Source organism: Protopterus annectens, chromosome 11.part0, assembly GCF_019279795.1.
Source record: "Protopterus annectens isolate FY-2018-M chromosome 11.part0, PAN1.0, whole genome shotgun sequence".
In the NCBI taxonomy this organism is placed as follows: Eukaryota; Metazoa; Chordata; order Ceratodontiformes; family Protopteridae; genus Protopterus; species Protopterus annectens.
Window position 1 is genome coordinate 956,342,810 of NC_056745.1, and position 22,625 is coordinate 956,365,434.

Here is a 22,625-nt window from a genome sequence, read left to right on the forward strand (position 1 = left end):
ACATATATATATATATATATATATATATATATATATATATATATGTATGTATACTACTCAGATGCTGTATCAATGAACACTCTCTATACAATAACCCATCAGAAAATATAGCACATATCCTTTGCTCTTTCCAAATTCAAATGTCATGATTTTTAAATCTACAGAAAGCAGAGGTACGTGTAAAATACAAACAAAAATACTGTTTTGCCTTTGCTTTGTAGTATATGGATTCCGGGTTCTGTTAAAGCAGTAAAAAAATATATGTGAGCTAATTTGACTATTTGCCATTTTTAGTGTGTGGTTCATAAACAAAATTGATGGTTATACTACAAAAGAACTAGAAATCCGACATCCTTTAGTTTTATGACCTGCCTTGGTTATAGTCTGGGAAATTCGAGCTGACAGCAGTACAGAATATTATGTAATTGAATTTTAGTAGAAAAAATAATACTCTCTTTCTAAAAGCAATGTTCAGTATTAAGCACTATATCAGAATAGTGGAACTTACCTGTAGAACTCAGTCCTCTATTTTTGTTCCTGTCCATGTTGATTTGTACAGGTTTTACAAACATATAAATATGCATTTTTTATGAGACTGACCAGCATTTCACTGTTCATGATAGTAAACAAACTATAATTAGTTTTTGTATGGCGTCTTTTTATGTATGAAACACATTTTATGTTAGCAGAGCAGTCATTTAATAACTGATGGATACATCTGTACATGGTAATTTTTAAGGTTATTTGTCAATGTGTCAATGAGTATTGTAGCAGATGCATTATATTCCTGAGTACACCCAAACATGAATTATTCTACAAACACTGTCAGTTCCACTTACCCCTGCTACTGAAAAAACAGATGTGATAATCTACCAGATATTGTCAGCTATCGTGATAGTGCAAGACAGAGAGAAAGCGAACAAGAAAGAAAGAAAAATAGAAAGGAAGGAAAGAAAGATGGGCTTCCTACAACAACGAGTGACAAAGAACAAATCCATTTTCCACCTTCCTATCCCCTTGCTTTCTCAGTAAAAGATGCAGGGATCATACTATATTCCTAACAATTTGTAAATTGGCATAAAGCTCTATAGCAGGGATCACAAACTTGTAGCCCTCAGACCTCAAGCAGCCCTCAAATAAGTATAATTCTGGGTGAAGGAAGCTACTCTATTCATAGCTGTACTGAGCACCCCTCTTTTTGATTTGCGACTGTGGCCCTCAGATGAGTATTGTATTTCTCATTCAGTAATCCTGGTCATTTGACTATGAGACCTCTGAGCTATAGAAATTCCACTGACATATATTGCCTGTCCATATAGTCAATCTCTAAGCAGTGTGATATTGTCAGGTTCATTTTTGTCCTCCTACAACCTACTTTCTATGTCTCTAATTTTCTCCCATACAAGTCTTGTCTTGAATTTTGAACTTATCATACCCTTGAAATGTGCAACCCAGCCACTGGGAATGCACAAGCCAGTGCATTTCTTCGTGCCGGTCCCAAGCCTGGATAAATGGGGAGCGTTGTGTCAGGAAGGGATCACCTGTTTCCATTTCTTCCTGTCCTCTGCATCTTGCTCTGTCACACCAGCCACCTGTATGTCCTCTCTATCCACATCCATAAACCTTATCTTAGGCCTTCCTCTTTTCCTCTTTCCTGGCAGCTTAATCCTTAGCATCCTTTTCCCAATATACCCAGCATCCCTCCTTAACACATGTCCAAACCAACGTAATCTTGCCTCTCTGGCTTTGTCTCCAAACTGTCCAACCTGGGCTGACCCTCTAATATACTTATTCCTAATCCTGTCTACCCTCATCACACCCAGTGCAAATCTTAACATCTTTAACTCTGCCACATCCACCTCTGACCCCTGCCTTTTTGTCAATGCCAAATGAGATATGCGGAAACCAATACACATTTACATATCGGATTGGTCGAGGCCCAGGTTAACAATGACTGCCACCAGTACTGTTAGCGAACAGGGTGCTGGTGGAAATTGGGCTACTGTTGGCCGAAGAAGAAGAAGGAGAAGAAGACGGGGAAGGCATGCCTGAAGGCAGGAAGAGAGGAGAAAGGTTAGGAGTGTGGTAGTGAGGGTAGGAACTTTGAATGTTGGCAGAATGACTGGTATAGGGAGAGAGCTAGCTGATATGATGGACAGAAGGAAGATTGATATATTGTGTGTACAAGAGACCAGGTGGAAGGGAAGTAAGGCCAGGTGTGTTGGAGGTGGGTTCAAATTGTTCTATCATGGTGTGGATGGGAGGAGAAATGGGGTAGGGGTTATCCTGAAGGAACGGTATACCAAGAGTGTTTTGGAGGTGAAAAGAGTGTTGGATAGAGTGATGTTTATGAAGCTGGAAATTGATGGTGTAATGATGAATGTTGTTAGTGCATATGCTCCACAAGTTGGGTGTGCGATGGATGAGAAAGAAAAATTTTGGAGTGAGTTGGATGAAGTGGTGATGACTGTACCCAAGGGTGAGAGAGTGGTGATTTCAATGGGCATGTTGGTGAAGGGAACAGAGGGGATGAAGAAGTAATGGGTAGGTATGGTGTTAAGGAAAGGAATGCAGAAGGTCAGATGGTAGTGGATTTTGCAAAAAGGATGGACATGGCTGTGGTGAATACGTATTTTAACAAGAAGGAGGAGCATAGGGTGACATACAAGAGTGGAGGGGGATGCACACAGGTGGATTATATCCTATGCAGGAGGGCCAGTTTGAAGGAGATTGGAGATTGTAAAGTGGTGACGGGGGAAAGTGTAGTTAGGCAGCATAGAATGGTGGTCTGTAGAATGACATTGATGATCAAGAAGAGGAGGAGGAGTGCGAGGGCAGCTTCTTCTTCTTCTATCGGCTGCAAATATTAGGGGTCACCATAGCAGATCAACTGTTTCCATTTCTTCCTGTCCTCTGCATATTGCTCTGTCACACCAACCACCTGCATGTCCTCTTTCACCACATCCATAAACCTTATCTTAGGTATCCCTCTTTTCCTGTTACCTGGCAGCTTCATCCTTTAGCATCTTTTTCCCAATATACTCTGCATCCCTCCTCAGCACATGTCCAAACCAATGTAATCTTGCCTCTCTGGCTTTGTCTCCAAACCTTCCAACCTGGGCTGACCCTCAAATATACTTATTCCTAATCCTGTCCATCCTTGTCACACTCAGTGCAAATCTTAACATCTTCAACCCTGCCACGTCAAGCTCTGACTCCTGTCTTTTTGTCAATGCCACTGTCTCCAACCCATATAACATAGCTGGTCTCACTACCCAGTATGAATACCCAGTGTGAGGGTAGCACCAAGGATCAAATGGTGGAAATTGAAAAAGGGTGATTGTGAGGTGGAGTTCAGGGAAGAGTTAAGACAGGCACTGAGTTGCAGTGAAATGTTACTGAATAGCTGAGTAACTACAGCACAGCTAGTAAGGGAGACTGCTAGAAAGGTGCTTGGTGTGACATCTGGACAGAGGAAGGAGGACAAGGAGACCTGGTGGTGGAATGAGGAAGTACAGGAGAGTATACGGAGAAAGAGGTTGGCGAAGAAGAAGTGGGATTGTCAGAGAGATGAAGAAAGTAGACAGGAGTATAAGGAGATGAGGTGCATGGTAAAGAGAGAGGTGGCAAAGGCTAAGGATAAGGCGTATAGAGAGTTGTATGAAAGGTTGGACACTAAGGATGGAGAAAAGGACCTGTACTGATTGACTAGACAGAGGGGACCAAACTAGAAAAGATGTGCAGCAGGTAAGGGTGATAAAGGATAATGAGGGAAACGTACTCACTAGCGAGGAGAATGGTTGAACAGATGGAAGGAGTACTTTGAGGGATTGATGAATGAAGATAATGAGAGAGAGAGAAGGCTGGATGATGTGGGGATAGTGAATCAGGAAGTGCAATGGATTAGCATGGCGGAAGTAAGGATAGCTATGAAGAGGGTGAAGAATGGAAAGGCTGTTGATCAGATGACATGCCTGTGGAAGCTTGAAGATATTTAGGAGAATTGGCTGTGGAATTTTTAACCAGATTGTTTAATGAAATCTTGGAAAGTGAGAGGATGCCTGAGGAGTGGAGAAAAAGTGTTTTGGTACCCATTTTTAAGAATAAGGGTGATGTGCAGAGTTGTAGTAACTACAGAGAGATAAAACTGATAAGTCACAGCATGAAATTATGGGAAAGGGTAGTGGAAGCTAGGTTAAGAAGGGAGGTGATAATTAGTGATCAGAAGTATGGTTTCATGCCAGAAAAGAGCACTACAGATGCAATGTTTGCTCTGAGAGTGTTGATGGAGAAGTACAGAGAAGGTCAGAAGGAGTTGCATTGTGTCTTTGTGGACTTAGAGAAAGCATATGACAGGGTGCCTAGAGAGGAGTTGTGGTATTGCATGAGGAAGTTGGGAGTGGCAGAGGAGAATGTAAGAGTAGTGTGACAGCAGTGAGATCTGCAGTGGGAGTGACAGATGCATTTAAGGTGGAGATGGGATTACATCAAGGATCAGCTCTGAGCCCTTTCTTATTTGCACTGGTGAAGGACAGGTTGACAGACGAGATCAGACTGGAGTCCCCGTGGACTATGATGTTTGCAGATGACATTATGATATGTAGTGAGAGTAGGGAACAAGTTGAGGAGACCCTGGAGAGGTGGAGATATGCTCTAGAGAGGAGAGGAATGAAGGTCAGCCAGACTGAGATGGAATATATGTGTGTGAATGAAAGGGGGATAGAGGAATGGTGAGGATGCAGGGAGTACAGTTGGCAAAGGTGGATGAGTTTAAACACTTGGGATCAACAGTTCAGAGTAATGGCGAGTGTGGAAGAGAGATGAAGAAGACAGTACAGGCAGGGTGGAGTGGATGGAGAAGAGTGTCAGGAGTGATTTGTGACAGACGAGTACCAGTAAGAGTGAAAGGGATGGTCTACAAAAGGGTAGTGAGACCAGCTATGCTATATGGGTTGGAGACAGTGGCAGTGACAAAAAGGCAGGAGTCAGAGCTGGATGTGGCAGATTTAAAGATGTTAAGATTTGCACTGGGTGTGATGAGGGTAGATAGGATTAGGAATAAGTATATTAGAGGGTCAGCCCAGGTTGGAAGGTTTGGAGACAAAGCCAGAGAGGCAAGATTACATTGGTTTGGACATGTGCTGAGGAGCAATGCTGAGTATATTGGGAAAAGGATGCTAAGGATGAAGCTGCCAGGTAAGAGGAAAAGAGAAAGGCCTAAGATAAGGTTTAGTGATAGGGGACATGCAGGTGGTTGGTGTGACAGAGCAAGATAAAGAGGACAGGAAGAAATGGAAACAGGTGATCTGCTGTGCTGACCCCTAATCGGGAAAAGCTGAAAGAAGAAGAAGAAGAAGAAGAAGAAGAAAATCCCTTGAAATGTGCATTAACATTTTACTAAACATTCCTTTGTGATATGCTAATGCTTGATACATGCCCCCATCAAGAGACACACCTGTACAATATTTTTATTCACACTAGAAAGACTAGAGTCAGATAAAAAGTTATAACTTGTTCTACAGCTTAACTTCAGGAAAAGAAAAAAAAAATAGACAACTGAATAGTCACATAACCCTTCCTAGTGGAATGAAGGCACTTGCCTTGCAATATATTTTTTTATATTTTTCTTCATTACAAGGGAGATGTGTTGCTTCCTAAACCTAATCTATGAGATTGCCATTGTTACTAGTTATAACTTTCACTGGACAGTCCAAATGTTGGTGTTTGTATCCTAGAAAGAAAAAAGATAATGTATGTCTTAATATTTTCATAGGAAAAAAATCTGTTAAGTAAATGATATATAAATGTTTGACAATATAACTGAAACTCCTTGCTATGATAAAAAAAACAAGCAATCAATTAAGAAGCAAAACAAAACTGGGTAATAATTTTGATAATTGATAAATACACATCCTTTGCAGTGAATGGGTTTATGAACTGCCATACAAAAGTCATGCTTCAGTAGAAAATGTCCACTATTGGTATTTGAATAGGTGGTGACCCTTCTTCAAGCTGAATGCATGCAGTTGATTTTGTTTTCCTGACTCAGACTTAAACTAATTTTGATCAACTTTTGTCCCGTGACCAAAATTCTTACCATTTAAAATAAAGGGATACTACCTTTCTACGATCTGTTATTCTTTGGTGTTCCCTGACAAAACATTCCCTTCTCAAATGTGTTATTGATGTTAGAGCTTTATTTTCTATCTTTACATAGTTATCAACTTTTCACCACCAGGGATACCAAGGGATATTAATGCAACGTCATACATTTAAATAATTATTACAACAGTACCTTAGAAGGGTTCTGTGTGCTGATGCTACTCAGGACAGTTACTGACCATACAAGAGAGCAACGTGTGGACACTTACTCTGTAGTCACTAGAAGTCACGTAAAATATTGGGAGGAAGGCCAGCCAGATGATACAAGTAGTGTACATTGTAAACCCAATAAACTTGGCTTCATTGAAGTTCTCTGGACACTTCCTTGTTTTGAAAGCATAAAAAGTGCATAGAACTACAAGTACTATGTCGTATGTCAAAGAGATTAACATACTGGAGTCTCTGACATTACATTTTAGCACAACAGTGTCCCTCTTTTCAGCAAGAGTGTGCTTTCTTGTGCCTGGAGGCTCAAACATGAGCCATACTGACACTATGGCAATTTGTACAAATATGAGACTCATACAGATAAAAACTTGTGAGCTGGGACTGATGAATTTTGGCCTCTGAGTTCCTTCCTTGGCACCATTAAATATTCTGGAAATCCGGTTTGTCTTTGTAAGAAGTGCTGAGTAACAAACAGCAAATGAAGTTCCCAGCCCTAAACGACGTAATGTGCAAGTGGTAAGAGAGGGCTTAGCTATGTAAAAGAAAGTCATACAGTAACACATAAAGACACCAAACAATAATATGTAGCACAGCTCACGGCCCGATGCTTTGACCAGTGGAGTGGTGTTATGTTTCAGAAAGACAGTCACAATGAAAAAAGTGCAGAGAAAACCAAGACATGAGACACTAATTGGACCCAATGCCCATCCATCTTCCCATTTAATGTAGTCTTCTGGGAGGTCATAGCAGCCAGTGAGATCCTCTGTGGGCCACCGTCCAGGACCACAGTCTTCACAGGTCTGCTCTGGTGTCAGATATTCATAATCTTCACAAGGAATGCATATCCAACAGCAGAAATCTCCAGACTGCATATTCTTCATTTCATTTTTAGCACAGGGTTCACTACACTGAGATGCAGGGATAGCATCATAAGGCCAGTGCATGCGACCAGTGTCCAGTGATAATGTTTCAGCCCAATGACCAACTTTGAGATAAGAATATCTGTCTCCAATCTGCTGAAATTTGAAGACATCATACCTTCCTATTCCATCTCCGAAGGCATCAAATTTGACGATGTTATCTCCAGTGCCTGCAGTGTGAAAGGGGGCTGGAAATCAAAAAGAGAGTATATGATTGAAAACAGAGTACTGGTTAACAAGGAGATATAAATACTGGCAGATATTTTAATCATGCATGCCTTTCAATGGACTGCTTAGATAGCAGCAAATTATAGACAGGAACCTAATAAGAAATAAGCATTAAAACGTTTTCTTTAAAAGTTAATAACTGTATTTCTAGCAGAACATACTTATATGTGAAAATTACTCTGCAAGATATCACAAGATTGCTTATCATTGACTAGGGAATAAAACAAAAGCAAAAAGAAACTTACCACCTCAACTACAAACAAGATGTATTACTACACACTTGTGTCAGAATTTGTTAAAGTCTTGTCAATTGCTCTTAAAAACATTTTTTGCAGTGTTCTAAATAAATATTCCTTATCCTTTTGTTTTGTGACAGGTTATAGATTAACAGTGGTTAATATTTTTAAAGTTACCTTTAATTCTAGGAGTAATTTTAGGTATTTATAACTTTACAGGTGTAGGAGACCGGCGTTCAGACCAGAAAGCCAGTATGGAACTCAGAACCCAGTGCATGGGAATTATATTTGCCCATATCAACCCAGATATCTAATTCTATTTTAATAGTTCTTAAGAAGGAGGATTTCCTAATGAATGATGGCAATTTGTTACACAATACTGGAATTGATTATGATACATATCGGCTTATTTTAGGATCAGGAACAGTGTACAATAAATTATTATGCCTTAATGTTCCTGAATTTTTATTTACTCTTATGATTTCACTATGAAGAGTCCTGAATGCCAAACATAGTCAACCCTGAATGCAGTGCTAACTTAAGCGGTATAGCGTCTGATTGTACAATATTAGTATTTTTTATCTCTGTAGGTTGGAACGTTGTAACATTTTTCTTTATGTGTTATAATAGTTGAAGATCATCATTTCAGTAACAAAAGAAATCTCAGTTATATTCTACAGTAGGGGATATAATTGATTTAAACAAACCTGTCATCAATGCTGGGTCTCTGGATGAAACTGTTTTAAGAAGTAACCGAACAAATGAAGCAGTGCCAACTTTTTCAGAATTTTATTTAAAGTCAAATTTATTAGAAATTAAAGAAAAAAAACATGATCTTTGTTAACAGTGATCCCATCCAAAATGTCTTTATTGAGCTTTATCTAAAATTTAAAATTACACTGACTAGTTCTCAGTACTTGGCTAGCTATACCTATATGAGATAGTCAAAGGCCTTAACTTTAATGTACCCAATCATCACTTGAAGGCTTATATCAAGAGCAGACAATCAGGTTCATAAAAGTCAATTACATTTGCTAGCATAGACTCCAGTGATGTAACACGTATCACCCTGGGTGTAGACTACTAAAAGTGTGAGTTTGTACATTTCAGGATGCTGACAAGACATCTCTCAAAACAATTACAAATTACACATGTAAGATTTGTTTAATATCTGTATCAGTTCTGATTTTCTTCTTTTATACAAATCTACTAAATGGTTAATCACCAGTCTCTGAGTACTTTTCCCTGAAGTAACAAAAAATTTAACGTATGTATCACAGGTTCAACCAACACATTCTTAGTTAAGTGTGGAAACTGTTAACACCCAGGCTTTAATTTTTCATCATGTTTAAATCTATAGTAACTATTACTCTGTCTAAGTTGGGCTAAGCTGTAGGTCAATTGGTGGGTTCCACAAAAGAATTCCTTTCAAGTTATCACGGTTATCAGTTATTCAAGTTATCACTTGTTCAGACTTACTGTGCCATAGCAGAAGGGACTAAATATTAAAATGAAAATATCTGTAATTGTTGGTGGAAGATTGTGGTACAGAAGAAGTAGGAATTTGCCCTTCATCCAGTATTGTACAATCTTGGAGTTGGTATATACAAGATTATGGGGGGTATAAGGGATGTAGGGGTTTTACCCCTTGTACCAATACTTGTTTTTATGATTAAAGGTATGCTTTTTTTCAGTTTTTTTTAATGACAACAGTTTTTTTTAGTATTTTTATGATCTGACTGCTTGACTTAACATCACCTGTAGTAGACTCCAAACAAACCTAACAGTCATATTAGAAAATATTTGCAAAAATGTTAATGAGACCTTTGGACTCCAGTTCTAACTTACTCCCATTTAATACCGGACTAGCTAGGACATATGATGACTTTTGAGAGTATATATACTTTAAGAAGCTTTTACTGTTGCCATCCATACTAGATAAAGATGTTTTGTACTTACTATTTTCAGTGATAGTCATTCCATTCAAGTTACTTGAGGCCATGTTAAGATTCCTTTTAAGGGCAGAATTATTTTTTTATGAATGCATTTATGCTTTTTAAATTTAAGAATATGAAACAAATAGCTGTTTTTCCCTCGGTTTACAAATGATTATTTTTATATAACCCACTCAGCAAAAGTTAGTCTGCCTTTGTAATAAGTGCATGTGTTTCTACTGCAAGCTCTATTTAGAGCATTTAGAAAACATTCAGTTTTTCACTGGCTTTGGTACACAAAAAGATAAAGCACATTTCTTGTGTATATTATTATTATAGTTTTGTGGCAGAAAGGGAGTTGTTTGATTATATTCTCAGTGAATAAACTGTATTAGACTAATTATGCATACTTTCAAATTTCTTGAGTTAGTCAGTGAACACCGGGAAAGGAACTATGCATGAACTATGTATGAGAGGATTTGAGGCCTTAATCCTCATGTAAAGTAAGTTTTACATTTTCTTGTATAATTTTTGAGACTATAATGTAATTCATAAATTATTCTGAATTACAGTGTATACTGTCTCTGACCTATTTTGTTTCTCTTTTCTTTGATAGGTAATAGTCCTCTATCTGCAGATGTATAACTAAGCATTTTTTTTTTTATGGTAAAGATTTGATTACAACTATGATAATTCAGTGGATTTGAAATGTTTGCTTTCACAAAAGCAATAATGTTGCATATTTGTAGCTTGGAATATTTATTGTGGTATAGTGTAGCAGAATTTCACACTTACCCTGTGCAGTAAAGAGACCATGACAAGATTTGGGTAGATATATGTCACAGTCTGCTGTGTTGGGCAACATTTGTGCAATGATTATATACTTTTATATACACAAGACAAAATATCAAAATGTTGAGAAAATGTTACTCTAGGTGTTAAAGTGGTAATCAGATTACAACTGCATATGTACAAAGTAAGTGATGTCATTTTAGATAAGTAAATTTTGGATAGGAGATGTCTGTAACATTTCATTTAATCAACTTTTACCTGGAAAAACATATTGAACAGAATCATTTAATGTCAGCTTGAGAAAATGCAATGGCAAAGAGCAGCAAATCACAAGACAAAGCTGTAGGGAATTATTTTCCTAGGATTGTTGAGCAAGTGTATGTGTGCCAAAGAGCTCAGTTAAAATTGAGGTGCTGTTTGAGCTAAATGGATTTACTCTTATTAGTCATACTTCACAAAGGTGAGATAGGAATTATGAAAAATAAAGCATGTAAAGTCATTTTAATCTTAAAATCCAATAATCGTTATAAACACATCTCCATATTTTATATAATAAACAAACTCTATAGACAGGGCTGGCCTTTGGTCAACTGGTGCCCTAAATAAAAGGGGTCCACAGTGCCCCCTCCTTCACCAGCACCTGGTGCCACCATCCCAGTCTACCTACACCATACAGATTACTTGTTTCTTCCTTTTTGTCACAGTTTGTCTTACTTTTCATTTTTTTTCCTGTATTCATTCAACATGTTTTAAAGAAATTATTTCTTTCCTACAAAAAATAACCAAAATAAATACTGGAGAAGTGCCCCTGCTAGAGCGGTGCCCTAGGCAGCCGCCTAGTTGGCCTATGCCTAAGGTCGGCTATGTCTATAGATATCAGATGTACGAAAGGAAAATATTAACTGCCATTTGGGATTCATAAGACTTCCAGCATTGGTGTAGCTATACATATTAACTCCAAAGAGGAACAGGCATAAGGTGCAAATTAAGCATAATGCTCACCTTTTTTCTTTTCCTTGAGTTTTGTGTTCAAAAGCAGTGCACAGCATTTGTGATATACCAAGTTCTTTGATAAAGTTTTGTGTTAGGATAATATATCATATGTGATAAAATAACTGGACTAAACAGTAATGAATGATGAAGACCATTATAAGGTTTATACAAGGTAGAAAGAAGCTGTTGATCAGTTTCTTCACTTTAATATAAAAATGTGGATATGTGTGCTATAAAAGAAAGAGGAGACTCCAGGGAGATAAACATATTTCTGGGAAAACATAGGAAAATTTAATGTCTGGTGCCTTAGATGGCAAATAACCATTTTAAGGAAGGAAATTCTAATTCAGGAGGCTAAGCCCTGCAAATGATATATGACAGGTTATAAATGCATGGTGTGTGGGCCTGACAGAGGGCTTGGAGAGCTCCAGGTGGACCAAGTCAGATATTCAACAGTTTGAGTTGAACTGACTAAAACATCAAGAGTTGGTAGAAATATCTACAGTATAGGAATTAGCACTTCATTTAGTGCCTTAGATTGCCAAGCCTTTAAGTAATCATGAAGCTCATTGAAAACAATGATTATAATGTCCAGCACCTCCCACCAAAAACAAAATGTAAGTTAAAAGCACATTAGATAACATCAAATAAATAAATAAATAAATAAATAAACTAATGAATAACTGTGTGACAATTGATTTCTTGATTTAAACCAAAATTATACTGTAATATGTAACACATCCTTTTAACATCATCATCTATTTTTTTCTGAATAAGTAAACTTGCAAGCAATAACCGACTTTATATTTCTATGTTCTGAATTTTGGCAATAATAGAAGTCCTCTGCTAAGGGATTCTTAAAATCTATATATTTATATCCCTACAATGCTCTTTAATCCAAGTGAAAACTTTCTTTTAGTTTTGCCAAAATATGCCTTGTATTATATAAACTGTTTTTTCAAAAATTATTATTACACAAATGTATTATAGAATCCCTAATCAAGATTATTTAACACTTTCCATCACTCTACAAGTACCACAGCAGTGGACAATTATGTTATACATGGCAACTATATTTTATATGTCATATTTTACTGAAATTAAAGCACTAATCAATCATGTTAAAATAATCTTGAACTTGTATTTTGAATCTTGAGGTTATGATTATGGGGGAATTTAATAAAGCCTACATGGACTTTTTTCCATGTAGGTATAATGGCACACTGCTTACACAAAAGTAAGCAGGTTTGTGATCTGGTAAACAGAGCTGAGTGGTGTGCACGAGAACACCAACACGGAAGTATCCATGGCATGCAAATCACCTCATAAGCAGATGAATTGCATGCAAATGAGGGAGGTACAGCGATCCAGCAAGCAGATTGGCAGTTCTGCAGTCCCTGTGTCGGTGTCTGTAGTTGTGCTACAGAATGTTAAGCAGAAACCGGGGTTGCAAAAGTGGAGTTAGAAGGACAGAAATAGCGTAGCAGACACAGATAGCTGCAAAACTATCTGCCATGTGTCCACAAATGTATGGGAAATAAGTTAAAATAATTTTATTTTTTTACTGATCTGGATATATTTGTGCAGTGTGCCACAGTGCACAAACATGCAGTGATGAAAATATAAAAAAAAAAAAAAAAAAAATGAAAAACCAAATTTAATAGTATGTGACAGAAATGTATTATAGGACCCTACATGGAGTATCTGAAATGGAGGAATGCTGCTGTTGCTAATCAGGTAGGGCCTAGAACCATGTAGTTTCCAAGTTGTGTGCATGGAATCCTATGCAGATGAGTTGGGGTTACTGAATAGCACAAATGGGTATCCGTGTCTGCATATCCCTTCCATGTAGGCACAGAACCACGTTGATGTCCACAGAAGAGGTAGCTGACATCAACAGGGGGGGTGTGTCTGAGGACTTGTAAGCTGTGCCCTTTGCTTGCTGCACTGCTGTGCTCAGTGGGTGGGAGAGTGTACACTGGCTTTTAAGCTTTGTTGACTTTCGAGATGTGTGTTTCAGCATATTTGTGCAGTGTGCCACCATGCTGAGGATACCCTTTCAGGGGCACGTGTACAATGACTGCTGAGCTTTGTTTAACTTCAGGCCGCTTGTTTCTGCGTCCTTGTGCAATGTGCCACTGTGCTGAGTGTATCCAAAAGCCAATGATGTATTAATTACTGAGTCACTTTTTGTCATAGCACAAGTAACAAAAAACTGAGGGTAATGCTACTCAATACCAGAAGTCTAAACCTCAAAATGCACACACTTGAGGCACTCCTCAGTATGGAGAAAATCGATATATGTGCAGTAACAGAAACCTGGTTTAAGGCTCCAGAGAGCACCCCAGCACTACCAGGCTACAACTCATACCATACATTTCAGCCACAAAACCTGGACTGAAATACTAAAGGTGGGGGAGTATCCATATTCAACAAAGATACCCACACCTCCAGGTTAGTGGCACAGCACAATGCTTCAGAGATCATCCACGTGCAACTAACAATGGGAAAAACAGCTATTCAAATTATAGCTTGCTACAGATCACCCACCATGTCCCAGGACCCCCACTCTGCATTCCTGGAAACACTGGGAAACATAAAGGTCCTACCAAACACCCTGATATTGGGTGATTTCAATTACCCAAACATAAACTGGGAGAACACTCAAGTACAAACTCCCCTGCCCAATATCTCCTAGAATTTATAAACTCAAAAGCCCTGGATCAACTGTTCAACACCCCCACCAGAGGTGACAACATATTGGACCTGGTCATCACCAACATGGGCGACCGGTGTTCCACACCGGAGGTCAGCCTCTTGCTGGTTAGATCTGACCATAAACTAATCACTCTGGATATCCACATTCCGCCACCACCCCAAGTAAAAAAAAACACTGTGAAAAACTTTTCAAAAACAAACTTCACGTTACTTAAGACCAAGGTGGGAAGTTTCAAAGCCCCCATGGTAAAGGATAACGCTGTCCAAGCTGCAAAATCCTTTACTAATGCACTCTACAGGCACCTACAAGAATGCATGGATCGTGCTATCCCAAAGAAAACCAAGACTCACTCCTTCAAGAAAAGGAAACCAGTCTGGTGGACCCCTGCTATAAACAAGCTATGCAATAGAAGGAGGAAACTAGTACAGAAAAGAGTAAAATCCCAAGAAGGGAAGACATCCCTGATCAGTATCAGCAAGAAACTACGTTCCCTAATAAAATCATCCAAGGCCAGCTTCGAAAGAAAAATTGCCATGGACTCCAAAGATAACCACAAGGCATTCTTTAGCTATGTCAAGAATCCAAGTGGCAATTCTCAAATCTGCTCAGAGTTAGTGCAGAATGGCACAAAATACACTGAACCGACTGATATAGCCAACATCCTGGCAGACAGGTTCAGTGCAAACTTCACCCCCCTCTCACCCCCAAAAGGGCCCATAACTATACCAGAAGAATGTAGTGCCCATGAAATCACAGACACTCAGGTTAAAACATCCCTCTCCAAAGCCAAAAACACAGCATCAATGGGACCGGATGGTGTCCCAGGCTACGTCCTACATGAGCTCAAAGATGGACTAACCCCTCACCTAAACACACTGTTTAAACTCAGCCTCTCCACAGGCTATGTGCCCACAGAGTGGCACACAGCAATGGTTATTCCACTCCACAAAGGTGGAGCCACAATGGACCCCGGGAACTATCGCCCTATAAGCCTGACTAGCTTGGTCTGCAAAGCTATGGAGTGCATCATCATGGATCTCATTAACAGAGACATTGGAAACCTCCAAACACTGGACCCTACCCAGTTCGGTTTTGTTAAGGGCAGATTATGCCTCCTAAACCTGGTGGACTTCTTTGAGACAGTTACCAAGGCTATAGACAAGGGAAAGGTGGTCCACATAGCTTACCTAGACCTCGCAAAGGCCTTGGAAACCATTCCCCACTCAGGTATTATAGACAAGCTCACCAGCCTGAACATAAACCCCTATGTCATGAGATGGGTTGCCAATTGGCTCATGGACAGAACCCACATGGTAAGAGTTGCGGAGCTAGGTCTGACTCTAAACTGGTTACAAGTGGTGTTCCCCAGGCTTCAGTCCTAGATCCCCTCCTGTTCGGCATATACTTCTCAGAGGTACAGGCAAGTACAGGAGGACTATGGCTGCCCAAGTTCTCAGACGACTGCAAACTAGGGGCTATAATTGACTCTCTGGTTGACACAGACATCCTCCAAAAGGTTCTCACTGAGACAGATACCTGGTGTCAAAACCATGGCCTCAAGCTAAATGCCAAAAAGTGCCTAGTCATCCCCTTTGGAAAAAAACAAAGTACCCACAAACTACCACATAGGTGGTGGCCCCCTAAATACGGAAGACTTAATAAGGGATTATCAAAGGAGAGATAGTAACCTCTCCTTTGATAATCACATTACCAAAGTGGTTAGAAAATTCTTCTATGTGGCCCACCTAATCACAAAAGAGTTTGCATCCAGATCGAAAGAGGTCATTGGGCCCCTCTATGCATCACTCATTAGACCCATCATAGAGTACAATGCCCCATTTGGGATGTACCTGACAAGACACCTGCAACAACTGGAAAGACCACAGAAGTACCTTACCAGGAGGATCACTGGCCTCAAGCAGATGCCCTATGCAGCTCGACTGAAGAAACTCCAGCTGTATTCGGTTGCATACCGCCTACTCAGAGGTGATCTCTGCCTGACATACAAGGCCATGTCCAACCCAGACTTGATGGACATGCTCTACCTAAAGGAAACCATATCCCCTCAAGCCACACACTCCAGGGATCTAAACCTCACCACAACAATAAATAGGAAGTGCTGGAGGGATAGATTCCTGTCCCAGAGACGTCTCACGCTCTGGAACAAGATTCCAATTTACATTAGGCAGAGCTCCTTGCTAACCATCTTCAAGAGAAACCTTGACGAGTGGATGGGAAACAAAATGTTTACCCCAGGGATCACTTCAATGGCTCTGCTGGACAGAGGCACAGGGAACTAATCTAAGGGGGCAGTGAAAGCCATCACATTCCGGTTAGGCTTATAAATGCCTTCGGGCAGATAGCCTAGTACCTACCTATGAACCTATGAACCTATGAACTTAAACTATAGCCATTAGATGTTCTTAATGATGTACTTGGCAGGTGGAATGCATCATAGCTAGCCAATCACACAGCCTACACCAACAGCAGAGCCCAGTAAAGGTTGCATACACCCTGCAATCTAATTTCTCCCTCAAACTCTGCACCAGTGGAGTACAGACTTGGTAATGTTAACTGAATGAATGCTAGGGGCTGCTGCAGGTCTGCTACATCTGTATGTGCTAGATGCTGAGGTCAATGCTGCTGCTGCTGACAACAGGCATAGACTGAGAAGGAGAAGAGTGTTCAGGCCCAGGGTTACCTTCCAGAAACGACATGAGCTGGAGATTGTAGAGCACTACAGGGTGGACAGGGACATACTACAATAACTCACTGAGCTCTGACACCCTCAACTCAGACCCAGAGCCAACAGAGGGGAACCCATCCCAGTGGACACAAATGTATGTGACGCTCTAAGGATACTAGCCACAGGTACTTTCCAAAGACCAACTGGGGACATGATGGGGGTCTCACAGGCATCAGCATCCAGGGTAGTCCACCATTTCCTGAATGCCATGCTACCACATACCAGTGAGTACATTTATTTTCCCCTCACCCCTGAAGCAAGGGCCAGCAATATGCAACAAGCAGTTCTGCCATGTAGCACACTACCCTGAGGTACTGGGTGCCATAGACTGCACTCATGTACACATCAAGGCACCACCCAGTGAGCAGGGTAGAATCTATGTCAGCTGCAAGGGGTATTACTCCATCAACTGCCAGGTCATGTGCAATGCCCAGGGCATTATCATGAATGTGTGTGTGCTGGCAGATCTGGCAGTTATCACGACTCCCATATCTGGCACACATCACAGCTGTACCACATATTTGCTGGGGGGACATCCCACACGGCCATTTACTGGGGGATACTGGCTATGCACTAGAACCATGGATGATGACACCTATCAGAAATGCACACACACCCATGGAGGAATGCCATAATGAGGCACACACACAAACTAGGAACATCACAGAGAATGTGTTTGGGCTGCTGAAGTGATGGTTCCAGTGCCTTGATATGTCTGGTGGAACCCTGCAGTACTCTCCAGCCACATGTGCACAGATGTTCACAGTATGTGCCATGCTACACAATATGATCCTGTGGAAACAGCCGCAGCAGGATCAACAAAGGAAAGGGACACTCAACCCCCACCACTACTTCCTAGGTCCCCATAACCACAGGAGGACTCGAAAGAGGCACCCCTTGAAGATGTCCTCATAGGCAGACATAGATGTGCCCAGTATGCCCTGGCCTTGGCCAAGAGACAATGCATAGCACATGCACTGAAAACCTAGGGCCCTAGGGATGGGCACCTTATTCTGACTCACATAGATATAGTAAAAATGATGCCAGCTAGCCTACACAACCTGTACATAACCATTTATTGGATGTTTTCTGCATACATCAGACAGAGTCAGCCCCAAACTACAGGTCTGTCACCTGCTACATTTGCAAGGTAAGTCACTCACCTATACACCACTTGTAAGGGGTACTACAATATGGTAGCATATGTATGAACCTGCTGCATGTATGCAAGGGAATATAGTGGGCTACTGGGCTACCTGGAGAAATCTAACAGCCACTTGGGACAACAGGTACCCTGTCCAATAGTATGTGCTCCATAATATGGCCATACTGGTAACTGTGCACCCATAGCAAGGCTACTAACAGGTATCCCACTCCTAGGACACTAGGTACAATAACAGTACCAAGCAATATCACTCTGTGGGCCACACATGCTGTGTAAGACAAAGCTACTTTGCATACCCCACAAGTACTGTGCCTGCAATCACATATAAAACAGACATAACCTGTGGCACCTGAAAAAGTACTGCATGCTATAGTGTGTAATAGTAGATAGGTAGGGGTTCTAATTTCACAACAGCAGGCCCTGTGTGTGTGTGGAAATATATCTCCTTGCAGCACTATGGACATGCCCATATATAATATCTCCATGCAATGGTTATGCCTTTTATGGCCTTGAATTCCTCCCTCTACATAACCATAACTGATGTCTGCCACCTGTCTGACCCGGACACAGGATATTTGTAGATGTGTCAACTCCATCACCACACTGTCTAGATTTGTACAGTCAGAAAACCCAGGTGACATGTATCAAGGGTAGCAGACCTTAGCACAAAGTATGATTGCATAATTACACTGACTGCCCTCATTGCCTTGATAGACTGCTCTACACATATGCACCTTGGGAGCCGTACACGTATACTGCTGTACCTTGCTGATATCATATTTCTGATGTGCTACTGTATTGCCGCCATGCATCCATATTTTATTCCCCCAGACTCCTGGAATAGAAACATACACAGGTCCTTGAGAAACATGTCATCCTGTAACACTACCACCAGTACAACATTATACAACGTAAGGTTCACAAAGATTGGTGCATAGTCATGACACATGCCAGCATGCAGTATCTGTTGTGGACCACAAGTGGCATGTCAAAACAATACTACATTAGACATGTCCATGTCAAGTGATATAGTCACCCTATGCATCAGACACATAGCTTCATTTTCCTGTATCGATGGGAAGGATGACAGGGATGTGGCACAGGTATCAGCACATGCATAGGGTGTGGTGTGGGGTGCCAGATGCCTAGGCTGTGCCAAACGGTTGACAGCATGTGTGAGAGTCAGGAAGGGTTGGTGGATAAACAGGCCATGGGGAGGTGCCGTGTATGTCTGTAGTTGACCTGCATGTGACAGTGGTGTTTGAGTGTGTGCATGTACATAGTCAAGCTCAATGCTAGCCCTGCATATGTGTATGTCGGACAGCTGTGGACCATACATGGTACAGAGGACAGTTCACCATCTCTAGTCATGAACACAGGAACTGGCTTTGCCAGGAGTTGCACTGGCACCACCATGCCCAAGGTCAGATGCAGTGCTAGTACTTGACAGTGACTGCTGTATGCTGGGTCTGTGTCCCCCATGGAACTGCCCAGGACCACATGCTCATGGCCTGCCACATTGTGGTGTGGACAGGACACTGCCATCTGTAGTGCTGGAGGTACCGCCACAAAGAGAGCGTGACTGAGCATGGCCATGTAGACTTTTAGTGATTGGTGTTGCTGACCTGCATCCTTGAGTCTGATGCCCAACTCTGGCCAGGCGTTACACCATAGACAATGTGGAGCCCAAGACAGATACTGTCTCAGCCCACCATTTGTCCACTACATCACTGAACTGCTCTGAGGTGTCTCAATGTGGTGGAGGCAGATACACATATCAGACTGTGCTGCTTCCATAACCCTAAGCATACATCAAGTGTTCCATTCAGAACATACTTGTGCCTCCATGATGGCCTGAAACATACATCTAATGATTTGAGATGTGACACCTGCAACACATGGTGGATGGATAGCAGGCCTCCTATAGGCACCCCTGTCAATCTGCCTGTGTAGGACATTGCTAGCTGTCTGGCTATGGCCAGTGTCTACACTCAATGGAGCCATAGTTGCCACACTTCCATGTTGGATGTGTCCACCCTCTGACTGTCCAATATCTGTGGCCACTGGGGACTGGGTATGTGTGGGCATAGTGACTGTGTGTGGAGACAATTGGGGCAGAAGAGGGATGTCAACCTCTGGGACATATTCTGCCACAGACAACCCCACCTGTGCCTCACTATGGCCACCATCATCATTAGAGTCTGATGAGACACTGACATCAGGTTGTGATGGGGACAGACTCCAACCCCCCCTCCCCAGTCACCTGTGAAAACCAAGACAAAAGCAGTACATTACAATCTGCACTTTTATGTATGGTAATCCAAACAGACTCATACAAATGAGGATTCACAACTTTAGTACCAGTCTCACATTTACTCATCTCCGCTCCCATGCACAACAGACACTCTCATAACAACATACAAATACAAGTCAAAGCATTTATAGCAGGCACTTCAGCTACATCCAGTTACAGTTGCCAGTAAACTTTACATGTATGGTATGCAATATGACACCATACATGATAGAACTACACATAAAACCCAGTGCACCTATCTTGATAATGATATGCCAATACTAGTGTCACTGCCTCAGATATGTAACATCTACCTTTTCTGTTTGAACAGGCATCTTGGATTACCTTCCTCATGTACACCAGGCTATGTAGTCACTCACAGCTATAACTGTAAACATGTTAATATTCTCTCAAATACGCAGCTGTAATTACCCAGTCTATGAACTGTGGTCACCTGTTCCAGAATGTTACATATTGTAATCTGGCTAAGCGCAACATTTGTACATAGGGCAATATGGCAGCCCTTAACTTTCATAGGGTATGCACGATCCATAAAACAGTAGCATGCTTACCAGGTACAGGACCATGGGCTTGGGCAACTCCTGATGACCCTATGAAAGGGTGAGGGAGAGGTATTGTCAGCAATACCATAATGTGCAACACTGCAGGGTAATATGTGCATATATCCACTTGTACCGTAGCAATCGTTAATGTTTGCATTGCTGACATTCAGACTATGTGTGCACAATTGAGGTTAAACCGCAATACTCCACTAATGCAGATAGACCTGACACCCATGTAAAGGCATGTACAGCCTTCTGCTGTGACTGATACAGTATTACACTGATGAACACAGTAAACCTACCTAGATGCTCCTCTGCTGTGGAGACCGGGGCACCCACCTCCACAACCTATGATGTGATGGATTCCTGGGAGCTGCAGTGTGTGCCTAGGTTCACCAGGAACTCTTCTGTGGCCAAGAGTGGCTGTTCTGTTGCAGGCCCTCCACCAGTAGTGGCAAGATCCCTTGCAACATCAGCTGCCCTTCATCATGCAGAATTCAGCATGTCTGTGGCCCTGTGTTGGACCTGCCCATAGACCCAGTCCTGTTGGCCAATCTGATTTGACAGCCCATACAATGTCTTCCCACAATGCTGCCCACAGTTCCTAATTATGCCTCCCCCTGGACAGCCAGATCTGATGGTGCTGTCTCAGTCCAGCCACTATTATGTCATTCTCTGCATCTGAGAAAGGGGAATGTGTTCTGCAGTACATGTTTCCTGAAAGACAACAAAAGTGGAACACATTACAGGACCAGATACATGGTCATCTACTATGTAAAGATCTAGCATACCCATAATGGCCTGCACTATCCACAGCTCCAGCACAAGCCATACCCCACAGTCTGACCACAAAGATCCCACCAAGATAGTGGCAATACTGTGATATGTTCCTGTGTGCCGTGACAGATTCTGCTGTATGTTCCTATACCCAGCAGTGCAGTCTACTGTGATGTGTCCCTTATGAACAAACTCCCACTAATATGTCATACGGCCACTGACAGACAAATAGCACTGTGCTATTACAACCACTATATGGGGAGAGTCCAGCAACACCAGTGTGCCACAATGACAGAAAACAATGCAAACATGCTGTAGTATATGTCCCCTGTAGGCATCATACATCTGAACTATACAGCTATTTGCAGAATGTCAAGATGTTTGCCTCATAGATTTGGTCATTTTCACACAAACTTGTGGATGTCTGACATATGGTTGGCCAATCATTGATGGCTAATGTCAGAAAATAAAAACAGTCAGTTGCAGACGTCATAATCTTCAGAATACAGTTTTGGTACTATAATACCTGTTATTCTATTCACCTTCTTACTTTGTACGAGCAATATATAAACAGTGTCCATCATTTTGGGCCTTTGTCCCTCCATTAATTATGGCTTTGACCAGATAGCTTGCTGTAAGAGGTTGATAGGTATGTTAGGCATAGCTCTCATCCAAACAGGGACAAATGTCAACAGAATCAGGGATGTACCCAGAGTACATCAAAGACATTCAGGGACAGTTTTAAAATGTTAGAACTATTTATATGAGACATTGACAGAATGGGAGGATGTGTATTACTGTACATCATTTGACATTACAGGAGTGTTCACCCTTACTTATTGTCACTATGTATGACATGTAATTCACTTGCTTTCCTACAATAGCTATCCATTGTAGGAGGGAGTAAGAGAGACAGAGCTAAGAAGTGG

At 41.2% G+C, this 22,625-nt stretch overlaps 1 protein-coding gene across 1 annotated transcript in view; it reads right to left on the reverse strand.

The window, feature by feature from the left end:
* Positions 1 to 22,625, reverse strand: part of GRM3 (glutamate metabotropic receptor 3) — a 980,615-nt gene that overhangs the window by 181,384 nt on the left and 776,606 nt on the right. Inside the window, exon 3 of the mRNA XM_044088350.1 lies at positions 6,372 to 7,438. Within this exon, the coding sequence (XP_043944285.1) occupies positions 6,372 to 7,438 (1,067 nt within the window). The remainder of the gene's footprint in view (positions 1 to 6,371; positions 7,439 to 22,625) is intronic.